This window comes from Trichomonascus vanleenenianus, assembly GCF_965637985.1.
Source record: "Trichomonascus vanleenenianus strain CLIB 3782 genome assembly, contig: TRVA0_005S, whole genome shotgun sequence".
Lineage (NCBI taxonomy): Eukaryota > Fungi > Ascomycota > Dipodascomycetes > Dipodascales > Trichomonascaceae > Blastobotrys > Blastobotrys vanleenenianus.
In genome coordinates this window covers 36,961-57,736 of record NW_027481882.1, presented here as the reverse complement: position 1 = coordinate 57,736, position 20,776 = coordinate 36,961, and the positions used below count along the sequence as shown (strand labels likewise).

Sequence of the window (20,776 nt, the reverse complement as noted above, 5' to 3'; positions counted from 1 at the left end):
ATACCATATTCTTGTAAAGTCACAGAAAGGCTGGCTATTACGGGGTAGATTATACAATGCACAGTACCTGTAGTAGCATTGCTGAGGTTAACATAGTTGTGCCAGCCATGCATGCATACCAGGGCCGAGGCTATAGATAGGTAGCTACAGCTACTAGTCTGTAGTGAAGTTTGATCTAGCTATATATCAAATACGTATATTATCGTTATGCTGGATATTAATGAAACTACAGAAGTACAGTTATACTGGATATTAATAAAACTACAGAAGTACAGCTATACTGTAGATAGTATTGATGCAGCCAATAGTTCCTGTTCATTCTTGACTATACATTCTACAGGTAAGGTTATACGCGGTGGTGATCATCACGACGGGGGCGTTAACTACGCGCATGCCAATTGGAGATAAATAGAACCTACAAAGTGGTGCAGATCGACTACAGCAATTGACAGTGTTACATAGTAGTATTGCTGCTCTTGATTTATTGTGGTGCTTTGAGATTTCCAATTATCATGCCTGTGTACCGGTAATACAAAAAAGATCGTAGCTACTATTACAACAGTACAAGCGCATAGCCAATTGACACACCGATCCTCCGCTTTACCGAGTCTTAACACGGACTTACGGACTGTGCCAAAACGTTAATCACTCAAAACTAATTGATACATCACTTGCCGTACCTATACGGATCTCTGTTCAAAAAAGCTACAATTAAATGACTGCGCATAGCGTAGCCAATTAAATAACTTGCACGTAGTAATACGTAGTTACCCATTATATCACCGATTGATATCCCTGCTTCACTGGCGGCATAAAATTAGTCACAGAGACTAATTGAAAGATTAATGGTGAACGGATATAGGTGGAGATCTGCTATGATTAAACATTCCAATTGATACATGAACGAAGATATAGTAATTTGTTATAATTAAACATTAAATCTAAAGAGTACATAATGCTGATTAGCGGCCTTGATTTTCATATCGAAACGATTGTTAGTCTGTCGTAAAAGGAAACACGGGGGAAAAAGATTGAAAAAAGCTTATTTGTTGACAATCTTGACGAGCTTCTTAAGGCCGCCAGTGATCTTCTTGTACCAGGCCTGCTTCTTGACAGCATCCGGAGTGGCCTTGTCGATACCCTCGGCAGCCTGCTCAAGACCCTCAGCAACCTTACTCTTGGAGCCCTCGGCAGCATCCTTGGCCTCGCCCTCGGACTTGTCGCCCTCCTTCTTGGCAGAGGACTCGGCCTCCTCAGCAGCCTTGTTGCCCTCCTCAACGGCCTCCTCAGCCTTGGCTGGTGCCTCAACGACCTCCTCAGTCTTCTGCTCAACAGCTGGCTCAGTGGTTGGCTGCTACATGCATACCAATTAGCTTTCAATTCTCAAAAAAATCTTTCGCCCTCATACATACCTCGTTCTTCTGCTGCTCAGACATTATTATCTATTAGTATGGAGAGAAATATGTAAATACCAAAAAGAGAAAAGAAAAGGAAGAGAAGAAAAGATCCCAGAGGATCAATTGAAGTATTTATAAATTTTGTCACGAGAATTTTTTTTTTTAGCAGACCCCTTGGCTCATACCTGTGCATCACTGATTTGCAACTGTATACAGTACACACATATCGTCTCTGTTCAGCCTTGCGTATATGTACGACATGTATGTGCATTAATCAGAAATCGCGTTGACCATCACTTGAGATTACTCAAAGTAGCAGCAGCAGGGCAAAGAAGGCAAACAAAACCCCTTGCACTCTCTAACCGCCCCCCTCCAGTATAGCCCAAAAATAAAATAAAAACCTACGCAACTCTTCCCTGAAATCGAGAACCGCGTATACCAATGTGGCGGGTTAAGAGGAATGGAGGAGCGAAGGAGCCAGGGAGCGACCGATCACGAACCACAACAAAAAAAAAAAAAAAAAAACCTGCCTATTACCGTAAGTTTCATGATTCCCATGGGTTAAAGCCGTGGGTTGCAGCGGGCGTATTACTATCAGCGGAAAAGCAATGACTCCCGCAAGTACACAGTCCATGGTCAATTGCCGGTCTTTTTTTTTCTCACCTGTGCAGATGGAGATTTTGTTTTTTTATGCGTCGGCCTGACGCATGGCTAATCATTTCAAGGGGATGCTGGGCCACTTGCACCCGATCGGGGTCGCCTTGACCTACGATCGAATTGTCCATACCTTAATTCAGTATTTGATAGCATCTCATAATTCGTCAAGGGGGGGGGGGGGCATGAGGAGGGAAAAGGGGAAGTGTTATTTTTTTCATCCCCACCATACCAGATGTACCGGTGTCGATTTGAGCACAAGGCTGGGCCTCAAACCCTTGAAACATAAGATGCTGTTGTCCCAAACCTGGGCCCTACATGTGCTTCTCAGCCTTTCTGTCATCTACTACATGATATTAATTCCTGCGCATCACATATATATATCCCGTGCAAAGCATAGTAGAATGTGACCATCTTACGATGTATTTCGCCTTTGCTTGCGGCAAAAAAATTTTTTTCTACAGTGGCAAGTGCCTTTCGAGTAGCATAGTGTTTGTAAATCCGGTGATAACGACCGCTTATCAATATGTGTAGGTTCATAGACAAGTGTGTGTTCCAAGATACAAATGAAGAAGAGAGAGAGGGGGAGGGGGTCACGTTATCGGATCATAGCGCTGTCTCTGTTATCGTGTGTTATGTTTAGCGCAGCCACCCGGAGGTGATCTCGCTCGGACAGCGATCGTAGTAGAGGAGGGGCAGCAGGAGCGCGTGCAAGGCCTACATATTAGAGATCCCACAGCAATGCAGGGCAGCCAGTGTGGTATCATAGGCCATTTGTGACCATCGCCCCTGGCTCTGACATCACGGCAATACGTTGTTGTATTGTAGATTCCTCTTGAGGGGGGCCGCCCCTCAAACTCCATGTAGCGACGCCGCGCGTCGAGTTCGGAGGCTTTGCCGAATGCAAAGCAATTAGCATTGGCCAATCTCTCCTACCCAGACAATTCTCTGCTTGCAGATTATCGTACACAATGGATCTCTCCGCGGCAAAATCAATGTTAGAGTTTCGGGAGTTTTAGTATGTACATGTAGAACTTCACCTTATTCCGTTTTACCGTTGTGAGTACAGCATCATGCACGGACCACCCCAGACACGGGGTACGCAATCCAACGATCCTCAATTGGAACAATTTTAACACTGTATTGACCACACAATGGGTGTTCTATATTTACAGATCCCTGTGTCTCAGCACGATCTTGTATTTTAGAACAGTACGATCTTGGTATTTGGCTGGAGCCAAAACGCGATTACGTGTATAATGGTTAAAGTTCTGCCATTGTTCCTTTGGCACTGCCCAAAATCTCGCGGAGATATGAAGATGGTCAAGTGGTAGTGATAACTTGATAGGATACTATGGAGAAAATGTAGTTGCTATATTGGATACTAGTGATGTACTTCATCAAAAGTTATCTAATCGACGGTAGTCTTGATATTTGTCTGAAAATCAGTGACACTTATCCTAATGCTTTGTCAATTACAATACTTTAATTCCCATTGGATAATAACGCTAGCTAGCCAAGCTTGGTGTACTCTTGCGTGATTGGCCAGGTACTCTTCACCAGCGGCTACTATTTTGAGAAGGACGGCTAATACCTCAAGGGTCTCTCCTCCACATAAAGCAAGTGTTAATTGTTGAACTATCCATTGTTAAATCTTCAACGGTTACAGTAAAACTGTTGAAGATCATAGTGTGAGCTAAACTTGGCATTCAACGATCTTCTGGACTGCCATTTCATTCCAAGGCTTGTGCTGCATATTCAATGGTCCGTTTCTGGTATATTTGGACCACTACGCTTGATACGGGTTCTCTTAATCATGCAACTACAGTATCATTGAAATTATCGCACTCGCACTATCCCTAAAAATTGTAGCTATATTTTTTAATACAGCAACTAAGTTAATGTATCTTTAGAAAAATAAATGAGGCCTAGGCCAGACTATGATCAATATTCGGTGTTAACAGCCTGGCTCTAAAACATGAACTCCTAAACACTAGGTGAACTGCGGCTCTATCCTCTGGCACACTAGACACTATATTAATATTTCATCGTATTGCCTGTATTAGTATATTATAAGTGGACTCTTGAATACCTATAGGCTCGATGGCCAGCTTTGTCGTAAAAACCTTCCCCACAGTTGTGTACTGGTGGTCACAGTAAATCGCATTACCAATATACTATTGTTGTTATTATTGTCGGATTTGTTTACTGGCCCTGGTTAGAAGCGTACCGTGGCATCTAGCATTTTTATTCTGGCACTAGGGCATGTCGTATCGTAATGTATACGAAATGCCGAGCCGCACCGAGCCGCACTGGATTCTTTAATATACGCGCGCAGTGCTAGAATATACCACGTCCGTTCCCCTCTACTCGTCCGCTCGCCTCAGCAAAAAAAAGTGCGCCGAAGTTCAACCTCCCCTCAACCACTAAAACCACGTACTGGGGTATTACACGAAAAAGGTACGAAGAAGCAGCGCTTTTTAAATTTTGAAGCCGACCCAACGAGCGAGAGGTTTTGAGGAGCCCGTACGAAAAAGACACTTGCGGGAGAATTGAACCATATGCGGGTCGTGGCTCGATATTAGAATTTCAGCAAACCCAGATCTACAACATTAGAGACGCGAGTGCCCAAAGCCTGGTACGAAAACAACCCTGTATATACATGTACATCTCGAGGAACAATGATTAGCCAGCAGCATCCTCAGCAACAGCCGCAGCCCCAGCAACAACAGCCGCAGCACTCGGACCAACAGACCCCACAGCCGCAGTATAGAACGCAGCCGAATGCCAACAACCTGTCCATTCTCCACAGTCTGGCTTCCGGCAGCTTCAGCCAGCAGCAGCCAATACCTCCGCCCCCGAATCTGGCTGGATACCACCAAGCTCCGTCGGTGATTGGGGCACCAATGCAGTCGTCAGGACAGCAACAACAGCCGATGCCTCCGCACCAACTCAATAAACAGGGTCAGCAGCCGTATCCGATGCCCCCGCCAATGACCCAGTCGATCCAGACAGCTGAAAATGACAAAGTCTTCTCGTGGATTCTCGAACTCATGCACGGCAACAACGTGACGCGGGAACAGGCGCTCCTCGAGCTGGGCAAGAAGCGAGAGCAGTACGAGGACCTGGCGCTCATCCTGTGGAACTCGTTTGGTGTCATGACCTCGCTGCTCCAGGAGATCATCTTCGTATACCCGCTGCTCGACCCACCGCTCCTGACCTCATCCGTCTCGAACCGAGTGTGCAATGCGCTGGCCCTACTCCAGTGTGTCGCCTCGCATAATGATACCCGCATCTTGTTTCTCAATGCCCACATGCCGCTTTTCCTCTACCCGTTTTTGAACACGACCTCCAAGTCGCGGTCGTTTGAGTACCTGCGTCTCACATCGCTCGGCGTCATTGGCGCACTCGTCAAAAATGATTCGTCCGATGTCATTGCCTTCCTGCTCAAGACGGAGATTATCCCGCTGTGTCTGCGGATAATGGAAACCGGTACGGAGCTCAGCAAGACGGTGGCCATTTTCATTGTCCAGAAGATCCTCATGGACAACGCCGGCCTCGAGTACGTGTGCGCCACGTACGAGCGGTTCGTCGCCGTGTCCAATGTGCTGGCCAACATGGTCAACCAGCTCGTGGATGTGCCAGCCTCGCGGCTGCTGAAGCATGTCGTGCGGTGCTACCTGCGGCTCAGCGACAATCCTCGGGCTCGGGAGGCCCTCCGCCAGACCCTGCCTGAGCCGCTTCGAGACGCCACCTTCTCGCACACCTTGAGGGACGACGTAAGTACCAAGCGGTGCCTGGCCCAGTTGCTTGCAAATCTCAGCGACAATTACGAGTAAACGGGTAATTTTGTAACTCTACGTATTTATTAGACACATATAGTAAAGTCTTGTCTGCTATCCTTTGCCATGCGTATGGCATTCTTTGACAGGAAGCCTTGGGGGGGGGGGGGGGGGGGGGGCATCCCATCCTCTCTGCTGGCTGACGAACTCATGAATGACGGATGCACCGCTTGCTAGACACGGATCTCATGCCCTCGTGCGTCGGAGTTCGTCAAGCTCTGGCGGGGGTGTGTGACCCCCATGAAAAAGAAGACGGTCTCCGACATCCCCTGAACTCGAGTCGATGCCAGCGATGAGGAGAAAGCGCGACGACATTCAGCTCGGACCCGTCCCGGTGTCGGGGCGCAAGACACGATCGGCGTCTCCCACAGTAAAATCACATACGGCTACCAATGTTATGAAAAAAAGATTGAGGTATGAGCATTGGCACTACGGTACATAGAAAATAATTGAACGATTTTAGCTATATAAGAGAGCTATTTTCGTACAAAGCGACCGAAAAATTTCTAATCAGGAGATCCGTTATATAAGTAAGCGGTCCTCGGAGCACTAAGTAATTTTGAGGTAGCATCGAAGGTTCGGGTATCTACGAGTACAGAACCTATTACCACTGCAACATAGGTGTCCCTTCCTGTTTTAAGGAATTTGCACCGTCTGATCGAGCCGAAGTGACGTCGATACGCGCCGAAAACGATCATATTTTGACTCAGGCAATAGCACTTCGGGCGGCAATTGCTTAATTTCATGAACGTAGATGCAGAGGGTCCTTCCTACCCATGGAATTGGCCCTCCGGAGCCCATGTTTGCACAAGTATAGAAGTAGATGATAAGTGAAGGTCACTTAATGACGTCAGTAGCATATTTCTTATCACCAGTTGCGGGTTTTAGGATTAATATATGAATCTTTCGATATAGGGACAGATCACGTTCTGATACACACATGCGGGTTAAGCCCTTTAAATACGACTCCCGCTTAAACAATTTTTTATTCTTTTAGAACAGTGTTGGCCCTTGCAAGAGGGTCCTCTCCACCGTTCCTTCATATTTATTAATATCACCAGTATTGTGTGTATTCTAGTGGCGAGAGGATTATGAACAATGCTGCCACTGATATCAACTTTGCTACCCAGAAGACGACGGGCGTCCAACCCTCCGTTTCCATCGTTTCTCAACAGCAAGGGACCTCCTTGTACGTGCATTGATCCTGACGAGCCGTTAGAGTCGCCCGTAATTGAGTCGAGCGCAAATACGTTCAATACCATTGCTTCGCAGCAGAACCTAGACACCACTCTGTCGCCTAATGAATCTGGCGCTTCGCTATTTAGTGCCGCTTCGACTGCCTCTTCCGCCATTTCCGATGATATACTCAACAATCCGCAGAAGCTCTCTCAGCTGCCCAGGGATCAGATCCCGACGGACGACAATGGCGTCCCAGTAAATGCTCCACCGGTACCTGTGGGAGGAGATGGAGACCCCATTATGCTGCCTAACGAGAAGCTCCTGCAGCGGTTTCCTGAAAGACGCTCTGTACTCAAGCTCAGCGAGCTTCGCGTTCAGCATGCAAAGCTAAATTGCTCGCGTTGCAATCCCGACAGCAATGATGTGTTCCACAAGGGAGAGTCAGTAGCTGATAAAATACGGGAATACAACTTTGACTATCTCACCGCGGGATCGCAACCGGGGGTCTTGTATGTAACTACGGAGCGCATAATCTTCGTACCCCTCAGTGAGATGAAGATTGGATTCTCAATTCCTATCGAAGATATCACGACGATGAAGGTACTTGAGAGCGATACCATCAAAGATTCTTGGTTCTTCGTGTGCTACGTTGGCAGCTTTGTGTCGACGATGCCATTTGGTTCGAAAGCGCCGGCCAAAGCGTTCATGAATTTGATTGCAAACCTGCACTTTGAGCACAAAATTAGACAGAACCTCCCGCCACGATATACGGGTAGACAAAGCATAGGGGGGTCATTGACGCAGGAGACCCCTTGGGAGGTCGAAGACAGCAGGCTGCCTAGCTATGATGAATCGGAGGGAGCCTTGAAGCAGTACATGGTCAATGAAGGACTCATCCACGAGGACCATCCGTTGAATAGGAATGACGAAAACCTGGGGAGCCTCATTGCCCTGGCGTCGGCGCCGCCTCGTGACCGAATAGACCGCGAGCAGTCGAGTCAGCAGCTGGCAGAGCTATCCTCTCGAATATTATCAGGAGCCCTCTAGCTACCCACGCTTTATTTATATAACTGTATTAATATCTGAACCTCATTGAGGATTTCCCATGTATCAGTAATAAGTCTCGTTTTCAATATCATTTCCGGTGCTGTATTTAGTATTAATCACAGTCTTGGCCGGTGTTCTCTCTCTACGAGGTTTGAGGGCTATTCAGGGCTATTCCTCAGATAAGTGATATACCTGATAAACTCCTACTCCTCGTCACATACGAGGGACTCGAATATTTTCTCAAAGAGGATTGTCAATGCAGATCCGACTCCCTAGCGAAGCATTGTTAGTTCCTCACTGTTAAAGGGCATTTTATGATCTGAAGAGCCGTTTATATTTATCAGGATCTATTGTACTCATACTCACACATTGATATCATGTACGTGCTTTCTTGACATTCATTTGGTAACTCATCCCATGAGACATATGTACTGATGCCGCGGCTGTGGCACGAATGTGAACTTGTTATTTGAAAAATTATGCTTTGACGTTTCTCGCCTCGGCTTCTTTCGTTTATTATTACCCGTAAGGTATTGTTAATGTTATAAAAAATTATAGGTAAGATATGTAGCAGTGTTGTATTCGTAATTGCATCTGTTATCGCTAGTTCCCCTTAGAGTTTAATATCTCTGTTATATCTTATCGGCGTTTTACAACTCAATCCTGATACCTCATCCCATGAGACAAATGTACTGATGCCGCAGCTATGGCACGAATGTGAATTTGTTATTTGCTCTTTCGACCAGTAATAGTGCGATATGTTTGAGATATCGCGAGATCAATTGCTACATATGATCGCAGAATTTTCTTTCTTCGGAGAACAAAGTCAACAACGCCAGGGGAGCACCATTGTTCGAAGCAAATTGGAGACTTCAGCTTGTAAAACAGATATGTAGCTATTACTGTGTACCCTGCACAGACAGCGTACCGGAATTAACATATACATAGTGTTGCTGTGTAGTGAGCTCAGGCGATACCTCTGACGCATGTACGTCTATGACACTCTAAGCAAAAGTCCACGTTCCTCTGTACACACCTCAGCAGACTAAGTATTTCCCCGTCTACAGTAGAGCTACGACGTAAGTTCGGATTGCGGTTAGACTGTTGACTTGGGTGCTAGTTCCAGTGACCGCCAATAATTTGTGATATTGCTACCTACCGTTGACTAATTAATAACTGTATATAGGAATTGGTAACAAGCCTATGTCAACTGCTTCATACATTAGTATTTACCGTACTGAAGGGAATGGCTTGATGCACTTGCAATTGCATTTTCATGTGCCAACTCCCAGTGATATGCCGTAAAATGCATTGGCTTGAGACTCGAATACGTCGCATTGAACAGTTACTGCAAAGCCATCTCTACTTTAGACATTTCCAAAGTTGCGAAAGTCTAGGATTTGGACGATGGCAAGACTTTAATGCGGCTTTATGACGGTTATTTAAATTTTCCCGACCTCGTTAATCCAGCAAGCGGAATACAGTGTACAGTAGTGTAGTCCAGTCTCCTCTCCGTCCTTGGCAAGGTGGGCGGGATGGCAAGCCTGCACGCTCTCTCAAGATACAGTGCATCGTAATGTGCATTCATGCGGGCCGTTGTACTACCAATTCGCTTCACTATGGGGCGCACCCTAGCATGTGGTATTTTTCTCTTTCCCTGTATCGTATAAGCACCCAATGGGCATGTGTTTCCATTGTGTCGGTTGGAACTCTGTTGACCGACAGTGTGCCCGTCTTCGTCCTTCGATGTAAAAACTATAAGTGTAGTGTATTGAATTACGTAGCCTAATTGCATATGCTGTCCGGCGCCGTTCCGGCCGAGAAACGTTGAAATTTTTCAAAGACAACGTTAGAGGCGCGGGCCCTCATCTGAATCATTTCTTCAATCTCCAACGGTTTTATTGAAACGTCGGCTCGGACGCCAAGGCAAATAACCAAACGAAAAAAAATAAGCGAGCTTCTAATTAGCATTTTATCATTAAGTAAATTGTAGCCTGAAGCGCTGCCTTGAGGCCGCCACTCGCCACAGTTCGAGCTACAGTACAATTAGTGTGGCGACACGCCTGCCCGCATGCTTTATGTAATTGGAGACTGAAGCCGAGTAAGGAAAAGGACCCCAGTAATAATAGTAACACTTGCGAGGGTACATGTGCAATGTCGCACACTTTGCTTCCTGCGCAGTGTCGACGACTTGAGCTCTCCTCATGCCAAGCATCCAATTACTTATTGTAGTGTTGTTGCTCATACTCAGTCGGAATAGATGAAACGAAGATGCATTTACAAGGCCGTATATTATAGCGAGAACCCTCACCCCCCTTAAGTGTTCCCTGTGTAACCATCACGTAAATGTTAAGGCCACTTCTGCGTGTGAAACTAGGCCAAGGCGGGGCGCCACTTTTGGTGGGGACGACGACCTGTAAGTTGACACAAGCAAATGTCCGGTTTGATGTGACGGATGACCCAGATCGGCCACCTGCGTGGAAAATACGACGAGTGCGCCATCATCCCAGCGTAAACCGATTTGCTCCATGGAAGAAGCGGGAGGGCATAACAGGACTGGTGGGTGTGATATAGAATATTTCTGCAGACATCCTATCCATGGTCTAGATCTCCTTTCGGTCCTCTCCCGACCCCCCTGAGCTGCCGCCATTGGGCGCATGGTTACACTTAGTGTTATCCGCTCCAAGCAGTTTGATCCGCCTGCATTGCAGGTGATATATCCCCACTACGCGGAAAAACTTACCACTCCTTGGGATACCGCCCGACACATTACATCTGGGGAATCACGCTTCCAATAAAAGTCCATGCTGGCTACCCCCGGTATACACAGTATTGTATATTGAACAGGATAACTGCTCGAGGCGCGTGTGTGGACAAGCAGTGTGGCATATGGCCCAGACCATGTACGTGGCGCGAATAAGTCGCGGCTTTGTTTTGTATCTGCAGAACGGTTTCTCTCTTACAGGGTGAGTATGATAGCGAGACGCATCGTCCTGCAAGGCCGGTCAATTTAGTGGCGCCCATCCTTAGCCGATCTAACGGCGACAGGTGGGATACGTAAGAGGCCTAGATCCGAGGAACATGTATTAGCATCTCCGAGCATGGCCAGGAATAGAAAACTCTGGTTGAAAATTAAACGGTTTAGAGGCTTAAACCACCTCGAAGGTGTAGTTTCTAGTGGGCAGAGCGACCATTTGGTGTGCTAAACCATGTAAATATCGAGACAATGTTTCAAATACCATAGCCAAAGCTTCAGCTCAACGTATACCCAGCAACTGTCAGGGGAAAGTGATTGGTGTGTCAATGGATCCAGGGGGCATACAAGCAAACCAGCAATAAAGGAATATTGACACATCCCAACTCGTATGCTATAATTGGCACAGAAATGGCACTAATGCATCGTGTCTGGCGGTGTACATCAACCGACTCGCTATCTGCACTGACAGCCTCCACAGTTTAAGCATACCTTCGGCAATTGCATTGAATCTACTGTCAATGGATATCTGTCAGTCGGCAAGGTATGATAGCGTTGGATAAATGCTTGTTGAAAGTCACACGCTGTGTATCAGAGTGTATGTATTCCTTGGGCATAGCCTGCAGTTCGCAGCGCACATTGCAGATTCATGTCTGGAGGCCCACTACAGGTCAGTTTCCTCTCTCTCCCGCCCCTCCCTCGCTAACACAGTGCAATTGAGCTGTCTTCGCCGGTTGGCAATGCATTGCTTTCTTTTTAAAAAGCAAAAGCCGCTAGAACTCCCTAAATTTTGACCTCGAGCATTGGTTATATATATCACCACCCCTTTTTCCATGGGACTCTTCTTTTCCACTTCTTGAACTACGTGTGTCCTAACCTTTAGTCTTTCATTCTTTGAAAAAAGATCCCTTTTTTCAAGTTAGACACTATCGTTAGTCAACATGGTCAGCGTTAAACTTGCAGCCCTGTCGCTGTTCGCTTCGGCCGCTCTGGCTAAGAAGACCAAGACAAAGCCAGTTCCGAACTGCCCAACCAGCTTCAAATCTTTCGCCAAGGAAAAGATTGAGGGTTCCATCTCGGCTACTGATGTTGAGAAGAATGCTGATGGCTCTTGGGCCGTCACTTACCATGTCTACGTTGACGGTGGTAACGACGACATTGAGAAGATCTGGGCCGTGCACCCAGGTCAGAACGAGCAGGTCATCTACCCACCAACCGATGGCTCCTCTATCAGTGGCAATGGTATCAATTACTATGACTTCAGCTTCACCACTGATGTAGAGGCAATTACGGACGGAGACATGCTTTGCGCCCCATCCATCCAGCTCTACTACCTCTTCACCAAGCAGGGCCAGTGCTCTTACAAGACTGGTTGTGACAAAAACTGTGTCTCTCCGAAGTACTGCTGGAAGCCTTCCCCTCCAGCTACCACTGCCCCACCAGCTCCTCCAGCTGGTACCTCCACTGCTCCGGAGACGACTCCAGGCACTCCAGGTCCTACCGGTTCTACCACTGCGCCATGCGACGACGAGACGGCTCCAGGCACTCCAGGCCCTACCGGTTCTACCACTGCTCCATGTGACGACGAGACGGCTCCAGGTACTCCAGGTCCTACCGGTTCTACCACTGCTCCATGTGACGACGAGACGGCTCCAGGTACTCCAGGTCCTACCGGTTCTACCACTGCACCATGTGAAGACGAGACGGCTCCAGGCACTCCAGGTCCTACCGGTTCTGCCACTGCTCCAATCACTCCAGGTGGCACAGCTCCAGGTACCCCAGGTCCTACCGGTTCTACCACTGCTCCATGTGACGACGAGACGGCTCCAGGTACTCCAGGTCCTACCGGTTCTACCACTGCACCATGTGAAGACGAGACGGCTCCAGGTACTCCAGGTCCTACCGGTTCTACCACTGCTCCATGTGACGACGAGACGGCTCCAGGCACTCCAGGTCCAACCGGTTCTGCCACTGCTCCAACCACCCCAGGTGGCACTGCTCCTGGTACTCCAGGTCCTACCGGTTCTACCACTGCTCCATGTGACGACGAGACGGCTCCAGGCACTCCAGGTCCAACCGGTTCTGCCACTGCTCCAACCACCCCAGGTGGCACTGCTCCAGGTACTCCAGGTCCTACCGGTTCTACCACTGCTCCATGTGACGACGAGACGGCTCCAGGCACTCCAGGTCCAACCGGTTCTGCCACTGCTCCAACCACTCCAGGTGGCACTGCTCCAGGTACTCCAGGTCCTACCGGTTCTACCACTGCTCCATGTGACGACGAGACGGCTCCAGGCACTCCAGGTCCTACCGGTTCTGCCACTGCTCCAACCACTCCAGGTGGCACTGCTCCAGGTACCCCAGGTCCTACCGGTTCTACCACTGCTCCATGTGACGACGAGACGGCTCCAGGCACTCCAGGTCCTACCGGTTCTGCCACTGCTCCAACCACTCCAGGTGGCACTGCTCCAGGTACCCCAGGTCCTACCGGTTCTACCACTGCTCCATGTGACGACGAGACGGCTCCAGGCACTCCAGGTCCTACCGGTTCTGCCACTGCTCCAACCACCCCAGGTGGCACTGCTCCAGGTACTCCAGGTCCTACCGGTTCTGCCACTGCTCCAACCACTCCAGGTGGCACTGCTCCAGGTACTCCAGGTCCTACCGGCTCTACCACTGCTCCATGTGACGACGAGACGGCTCCAGGCACTCCAGGTCCTACCGGTTCTGCCACTGCTCCAACCACCCCAGGTGGCACTGCTCCTGGTACTCCAGGTCCTACCGGTTCTACCACTGCTCCATGTGACGACGAGACGGCTCCAGGCACTCCAGGTCCTACCGGTTCTGCCACTGCTCCAACCACCCCAGGTGGCACTGCTCCAGGTACTCCAGGTCCTACCGGTTCTGCCACTGCTCCAACCACTCCAGGTGGCACTGCTCCAGGTACCCCAGGTCCTACCGGTTCTACCACTGCTCCATGTGACGACGAGACGGCTCCAGGCACTCCAGGTCCTACCGGTTCTGCCACTGCTCCAACCACCCCAGGTGGCACTGCTCCAGGTACTCCAGGTCCTACCGGTACTAACACTGCTCCATCGACTCCAAGCGGCACTAACACTGCCCCAGGCGGTACTGCCACTGCTCCATCGACTCCAGGTGGCACTAACACTGCCCCAGGCGGCACTACCACTGCTCCAAGTGAAGAGACTACTCCAGCTCCAACTACCACTGAGACTCTGACCGTCACCACCGAGACTGTTGTTGAGGGCAAGACTGTTGAGACCACCTACGTGATCACCACCACGTACTGCCCACTGACTGCTGAGCACTCTACACCAGCTGGCTCTACCCCTACTGGCTCCGCTCCAGTCGAGACTACTCCATCTCCAACCACCACTGAGACTCTGACCGTCACCACCGAGACTGTTGTGGAGGGCAAGACTGTTGAGACCACCTACGTGATCACCACCACGTACTGCCCACTGACTGCTGAGCACTCTACACCAGCTGGCTCTACCCCTACTGGCTCCGCTCCAGTCGAAACTGGCTCTGCCCCAGCTGGCTCTACCCCTACTGGCACCGCTCCAGTCGAGACTACTCCAGCTCCAGCGACCACCACCAGCTACATCACTGTGGTTGACACCGTCACCAAGACCCACGAGCACGTTTCCTCTGGTGTCACATACTATTCCACCGAGGTCTACACCACCAACGTTGCTGAGACTCCAACTCAGCCAGCTGGTCAGACCACCCCAGCTGGCCCAGTTGAGACTTCTGCCCCAGGTGCTCCACAAAGCTCTGCGCCAGTTGAGAGCTCTGCTCCAGGCGCTCCAGTTGAGAGCTCCACTCCAGGTGCTCCAGCGGCTTCTGCTCCAGTCGAGACCTCTGCTCCAGGCGCTCCAGCAGGTACTTCTCCAGTTCAGACTTCTGCTCCAGCCGAGTCTGCCCCAGTCCAGACTTCTGCTCCAGCCGAGTCTGCCCCAGCTCAGACTTCTGCTCCAACCGAGTCTGCCCCAGCGCAGGCTTCTACTCCAGCCGAGTCTGCCCCAGCGCAGGCTTCTACTCCAGCCGAGTCTGCCCCAGCGCAGGCGTCTTCCCCAGCTGAGTCCGTCCCTGTGCAGGTCAACAGTGCTTCCGGTGTCTCCACCTCTTTGATGGCCATCTTCTCCACCGTTATTGCTGTCGTTGCTTTGCTTTAAAGTAACGGGTAGTATCTAGAAAAGCACTTGCATATATGATATGATCATTATTAACCACGCGTGTGAGCATCCATCTTTTCGATTCTATAATTCTATTTTTTGATTCTTGAATATATTTTTTGATCACTTTGATTTCTTTGCCGCGAGCAACTGGTATTTATCATTTGGTAGAATCTTCAACAAATTGTACCGGTATGTCACTGGTATTATTATCGCTCGTATATTGAACAAATCATATGTAGCAGATGATAGCCTCTCTTTAAGTTCGATATGTTTTAAGGTATGACACTGGGTATAGACTCAAGTGTACTTGGATTTTTCTAAAGTTGAGCCTTTTGTCCTTTACAGCGTGACAGTGAAAAGTGTAGTAAGGGATGTCCAGAAGGTGAGCACACGTCATCATCGTCAATAACCAGAGTGTTCGCCCTACCGCGAGGACGATCATTTCAATAATGCCGAAGAGCTATTTTTAACGCGTTGAATAATCATTTCCTCTTATTCCCTACTACAAGATGACATACGATGGCACTAGAAGAATGTATGTCGGACGACAAAGCAGGACTTGAGACACTAGGCTGCTTGTAACGTCAATTCGAGTTTCGCCCCGTCACGGAGCACCTGGTAACTAGATCAAACAGAAAGTCAGCTAATATGTAAGCGTAAAATAATCATTGAACCTGGTAGAATTGGTAGGGCAGATTACTATTTACATATTTCTGGGTAGAAATGTTATGATACACTATTGCCATGCTACCACTACGACTGTTGCTGTCGCAAAGGCGCTCAATGAAGTATTCTCACAAATGATCTAGCCCAGCTTAAATCCATTTCACATGTATTTGGCTACCGAGCTCCAAACATTTCCAAACATTTCGTTTGAATTGAGAGTGGATCATACCATTTTTCAGCTTGATACTGCCTCTTTCCCCACAGTTGGTTACTCTCAATTGGCCGATTACACCGATAATCTCTCGTGGACTGACTATGCAGCACCGATAATGGGAATGAAGAACTATTATCTATTAACATACTTATTTCTTTCCGGACCTAGATACTAGTTAGCCTTTTTTTCCCTAAACAGAACATACCCCGGTGAACTTACTTCTTAATACCGCCACCGACGAGTGGACCACCCTTGGAAGCCTTGGCGGCCATCTCCTTGCGTGCCTTCTCCTCAGCCTTCTGCTTCTGCTTGAAGGCCTGGTCTTCGTCGTCGTCATCGAAGTTCTGCTTCTTCTTTGGAGCCTTGAGAGCTACAAATAATTAGATATGCTCCATCAGGAAAACGACATCTGCACTTACGCTTGAGCTTTCCACCCTGTCGTCCAGACATCTTTCTTTCAATAGATTGCGATCAATGCCTTGACATCTTCGGACCTGAAAGATTTTGCCGCAGCCGCCGGGACCGCCCCAGCCCGGATTTCCGACCGCTCCGTCCCTTCCCCCTCCGCCCTCGCACACCAAAGAACAGAGGGGGAGCAGCACGGTCCACTCTTTACACCACAACCACATCAGTTGTTAGCAAGGGCTTGCTACCTGGAGTACCAACCTTGAGAAGCCATTGGTAGGCTAAATCGTATTGGAAGGAAACTCAATTGCCCGGGTGCAGCGAGTTCTCCAATACATTTTTGGGATTTAGAGCGTTTTTGACCAGTAGTATCCGATATTAGTGCCTCCGGTCAATATAACCATGGGGCTGCTCAAGGACGCCGACAAGGAGAAGGTCAAGCGGGCTATTCCCAAGGCATCTAACAAAATTGTCGATGCGACTGTGGCGAGACTGTATATTGCCTATCCGGACCCGGACAAGTGGACCTATACCGGGATTTCTGGCGCGGTGGCTTTAGTCAACGACCTCGTAGGCAACACGTTTTTTCTTAAAATCGTAGATATCTCGGTAAGTATCGCGTTTATTGTGACGGTGTAGGCAGGACTAACATGATTGCCGCGTAGGGATCCCGTGGGGTTATATGGGACCAGGAGCTCTACATCGACTTCAAGTACAACCAGGACCGATCTTTCTTCCATTCGTTTGAGCTGGAGGAATGCTGCGGGGGGTTGCTGTTTGAAGATGAAAGCGAAGCTGGCCATTTCCTCAAGCGCGTTGCCCACAAGGAAAAGTATGCATCCAAGGCTACGCTGAACAATAAGAACGCTGTAGCCATGAAGAAAAAGCCAAGCCCGCCGAGCGCCCCGGGTCCACGGGGCGACCCTACTGGGTCAATTAGGCGGAGGATTCACCTCGAAGGGCCTGTATATTATGACGACCACCCTCCAGATGAATGGAGAGCACTATACTCAGAGCTGGCCAGTGCCGGTATCACTGAGGATATGATTGCTGAGAACCGGGAGTTCATCAAGGACTATATTCGACAGCAAGGCGGCCCGCTGGTTGGGCTTGAACCACCTATTCCTAGAAAGTATGCCCCAAAGGCGCCGACAAGAGATAGATCAGCATCGGTGAGCAGCAGCTCCGAGGCTGCTAGCACTACGAGTGGCAGAAGGGCCAAGGCTCCACCTCCACCACCGCCGCCTGCTGCTGCAAACAATGTCAGTCCAGCATCTTCTACTCTTAGAAGCTCTCCACCTCCGCCACCACCGTCTATTGCTGATCAGAGTACTGTACCTCCGCCATCTACTGAGCAGAATGAGGAAGAACAAGAAGAACCAGAGGAGGAAGCTAGAAGTGCTCTGGGGCTCAGAGCACCGAGTACTCATAAAGTACCTCCGCCAATGCCTTTTATTGGCAAGAATGTTCCAATGAGTACTCCCCCGCAATCTACCAACCAGGCTCCGCCTATGCCGCCAACGCAAAACCAGCCAGTTCCTGAACTTCCTAGCCGTGACAGCCAAGCGCCACCACCACCACCACCTCCTCCGAATCGAAACCCTGTCCCCCCACCATTTCCTTCTATGCAAAGTCGGCCAGTTCCTAGCCCGCCTCACCTTCCTCCTCGTTTGCCAATCGGCAACGAGGCCCCTCAATTCGGCACTCCTCCTCCACAATCACCGCAAAGTTACGTGCCGCCACCACCGCCACCTCCTCCACAGAGGGGAGGCCCTCAGGTCAATGGCACTCCTCCTCCTCCTCCTCCACCTCCACCGCCGCCACCTCCCCGTGCACAAGCTGCACCACCACCACCACCTCCTCCTCCTCCACCACCTCCTCCTCCTCCAAGGGCTGGTGGCCAGCTAGCGAGTACTTCTCCACCCCCTCCGCCTCCACCCCCTCCAATGAGGCAACCGGCTACTCAACCGCCTCCTGTATCACCACCAATAAGTCAACCACCGGCACCTCCTCCTTTGCCGCCGACCCAAGCTCCTCGTGTACCACCGCACCCACATATATCGCAGGCCCCGCCAGCACCACCACCATTGCCTCCTACTCAGACCCCTCAAGGCCAGGGCTTCGGCGGAGCGCCACCACATCCTCCTCCCGGGCCACCACCTGCCCAGTCGCAAGGCTTTACTGGCGGTCCGCCTCCACCACCACCGGGGCCACCACCTGCCCAGCAGGGATTCACTGGTGGGCCACCGCCACCGCCCCCAGGACCGCCACCTGCTCAGCAAGGGTTTAGCGGTGGACCGCCACCACCGCCACCACCACCTCCCCCAGGACCGCCACCTGCTCAGCAAAGGTTTAGCGGTGGACCACCACCGCCTCCTCCTGGTCCTCCACCAACAGCGGGTGGAGCACCTCCGCCACCTCCTGGGCCACCACCAAACTTGGGCGGAGGGGGGAGTTCTGGGCCAGCATTGCCACAGGTCGATAGCGGTCGTGATGCCTTGCTTGCGTCTATTCGTGGCGCCGGCGGGGTGGGAAGCCTCAGAAAAGTGGATAAGAGCCAATTGGATAAACCAAGTGTCATTCTACAGGAAGCCCGCGGAGAGAAGCCCGCATCGAGTGGATCTGGCGGAGCCCCAGGGGCAGCTCCTGGAAGCCTTGCTGATGCGTTGGCTCAAGCACTTAATACCCGTAAGAACAAAGTTGCCCAAAGTGACGAAGAGGCCAGTGACGATGACTGGTAGATAAGTATAAATATTTCCCTGCGGAATAAAAATGATTGGTTAAAACTATGCATCTAAACAAGTAATTATTAGTTCACGAAGTCTGCTTTGAATCTAGTTACGACTGTGTCGAATGTGTCCCCTTTTTCAGTAAGGACGAGATCGCACAGCCCACCAATTGATCGTACGATAACATTGGCATATTCTTTAATGGACTCAAGTGAACCGCCTTCCAGGAACGATGCGATAAAATCATCGCTGCTGGCCGACAAGTCGTTCACATGCTCGTAAATGGCATTGAGGGTTTTTGTATCCAGCGGAGTCTTAGGCCCACATCGCTGTTTCTTGATGAGACCATACAGAACCGAGATCTTGCGCAGCTTGAGCTGCCAATGCTTGGAAAGTTCCAGCTTCTCCTCCAATTCGTCGTTATTGTTTCCATCACCGCCGGCTTTTCCCTTGCCCTCGGCACTAGCAAAATCATCTGCGCTTTCGTCCTCTATGCCAAAAGTATCCTCCTCCTCGTCCAAATCTAAAAAGTCTTCCATGACGGACGGGTCTACAATCCACTCCTCCAAGTCATTGAGCCCGTCCTTAATCATACTCGAAAACCCATCAAGCCTCTCGGCAATAACGCCGCCGAGCCCCAGCAGTGGTAACTGGATCAATGCATCGCAGCACTCCCATACCTGGCCGATAGACACCAGAGTCTTCTCGTCAGATTTTGCGTCTTTATCAGCAGTAGGGGTTTTCTCCTCCCGGTCCAGCACACTAAGCAGTTCCTTGGCCAGCATTGATAGCGTGTTGTAGAGATCGGTGAGCCTTGATCTGACCTCAATCCTCAGGACTTTGCCGTCGAGGTCATCCTTCATGCCAATGCACGCGGCGGCGAAAAGCGGCGTTAGTGAGCTCAAATCGGACACACACTGTTGAGCTGCTTTCCCCGACACGGGCGGTCTAAATGAGATACCGACTTTTGTAGTGTGCGCTCTGGCGAGCTTGGCAATATCAGCAATAGCGTTCAACGGTCGCTCTACCCGCTCGGTCTCATTATCACCTACCTTCTCCTTGGCGTAGATGATCTCCTTGAACTTTGTCGAAGTTTCGTCCAGCGTCAACACTTTCCTCCTCAAGTCTTCAAATGACATATTTTCGTGCCTACCCTCCGCTTTGGTGGCCTGGATGCTTACTCGTACTGACATGTGCGATTTTTCCCACCGCGGGTTCACATTCAGCCGCATGATTTTTTTTCAACGTCCACGTGACGCTCCAGCCGCACAACATATATACGTAGCATCAGCCGCAGTTTAACGCGTGCACGTGACTAAATCGCGTGAATCAAGTGTGCGGCGGTGGCCAGAATTGGGAGCGGCAGAGATAACCCGCGGCGGTCCGCGGAAAACACACACGTATGGCATCTCTGTCACCACCACCACTCTCCCCCTGCAATAACCCCCAAAGCGTGCGGACGAGCTA

At 49.9% G+C, this 20,776-nt stretch overlaps 7 protein-coding genes across 7 annotated transcripts; 4 read left to right on the top strand and 3 right to left on the bottom strand.

Moving 5' to 3' along the window:
- Positions 1-1,042: 1,042 nt before the first annotated feature.
- Positions 1,043-1,436, bottom strand: TRVA0_005S00584 (uncharacterized protein; the record flags this gene model as incomplete). The annotated part of the gene is made up of 2 exons (XM_076682826.1): positions 1,043-1,354; positions 1,413-1,436. 2 exons carry the CDS (start codon positions 1,434-1,436, stop codon positions 1,043-1,045), a joined length of 336 nt encoding a protein of 111 aa, XP_076542801.1.
- A 3,296-nt stretch (positions 1,437-4,732) lies between these two features.
- Positions 4,733-5,890, top strand: CAF40 (CCR4-NOT core subunit CAF40; the record flags this gene model as incomplete). The annotated part of the gene is made up of 1 exon (XM_076682825.1): positions 4,733-5,890. One exon carries the CDS (start codon positions 4,733-4,735, stop codon positions 5,888-5,890), a length of 1,158 nt encoding a protein of 385 aa, XP_076542800.1.
- A 1,101-nt stretch (positions 5,891-6,991) lies between these two features.
- TRVA0_005S00540 (uncharacterized protein) lies at positions 6,992-8,119 on the top strand (the record flags this gene model as incomplete). The annotated part of the gene is made up of 1 exon (XM_076682824.1): positions 6,992-8,119. One exon carries the CDS (start codon positions 6,992-6,994, stop codon positions 8,117-8,119), a length of 1,128 nt encoding a protein of 375 aa, XP_076542799.1.
- A 3,915-nt stretch (positions 8,120-12,034) lies between these two features.
- Positions 12,035-15,292, top strand: TRVA0_005S00518 (uncharacterized protein; the record flags this gene model as incomplete). The annotated part of the gene is made up of 1 exon (XM_076682823.1): positions 12,035-15,292. The coding sequence occupies one exon, from the start codon at positions 12,035-12,037 to the stop codon at positions 15,290-15,292; it is 3,258 nt and encodes a 1,085-aa protein (XP_076542798.1).
- Positions 15,293-16,323: 1,031 nt separating this feature from the next.
- TMA7 (Tma7p) lies at positions 16,324-16,625 on the bottom strand (the record flags this gene model as incomplete). The annotated part of the gene is made up of 3 exons (XM_076682822.1): positions 16,324-16,339; positions 16,395-16,545; positions 16,595-16,625. The coding sequence occupies 3 exons, from the start codon at positions 16,623-16,625 to the stop codon at positions 16,324-16,326; spliced, it is 198 nt and encodes a 65-aa protein (XP_076542797.1).
- Positions 16,626-16,982: 357 nt separating this feature from the next.
- Positions 16,983-19,321, top strand: LAS17 (actin-binding protein LAS17; the record flags this gene model as incomplete). The annotated part of the gene is made up of 2 exons (XM_076682821.1): positions 16,983-17,189; positions 17,246-19,321. The coding sequence occupies 2 exons, from the start codon at positions 16,983-16,985 to the stop codon at positions 19,319-19,321; spliced, it is 2,283 nt and encodes a 760-aa protein (XP_076542796.1).
- A 68-nt stretch (positions 19,322-19,389) lies between these two features.
- On the bottom strand, positions 19,390-20,448 carry TRVA0_005S00452 (uncharacterized protein; the record flags this gene model as incomplete). The annotated part of the gene is made up of 1 exon (XM_076682820.1): positions 19,390-20,448. The coding sequence occupies one exon, from the start codon at positions 20,446-20,448 to the stop codon at positions 19,390-19,392; it is 1,059 nt and encodes a 352-aa protein (XP_076542795.1).
- Positions 20,449-20,776: the final 328 nt, after the last annotated feature.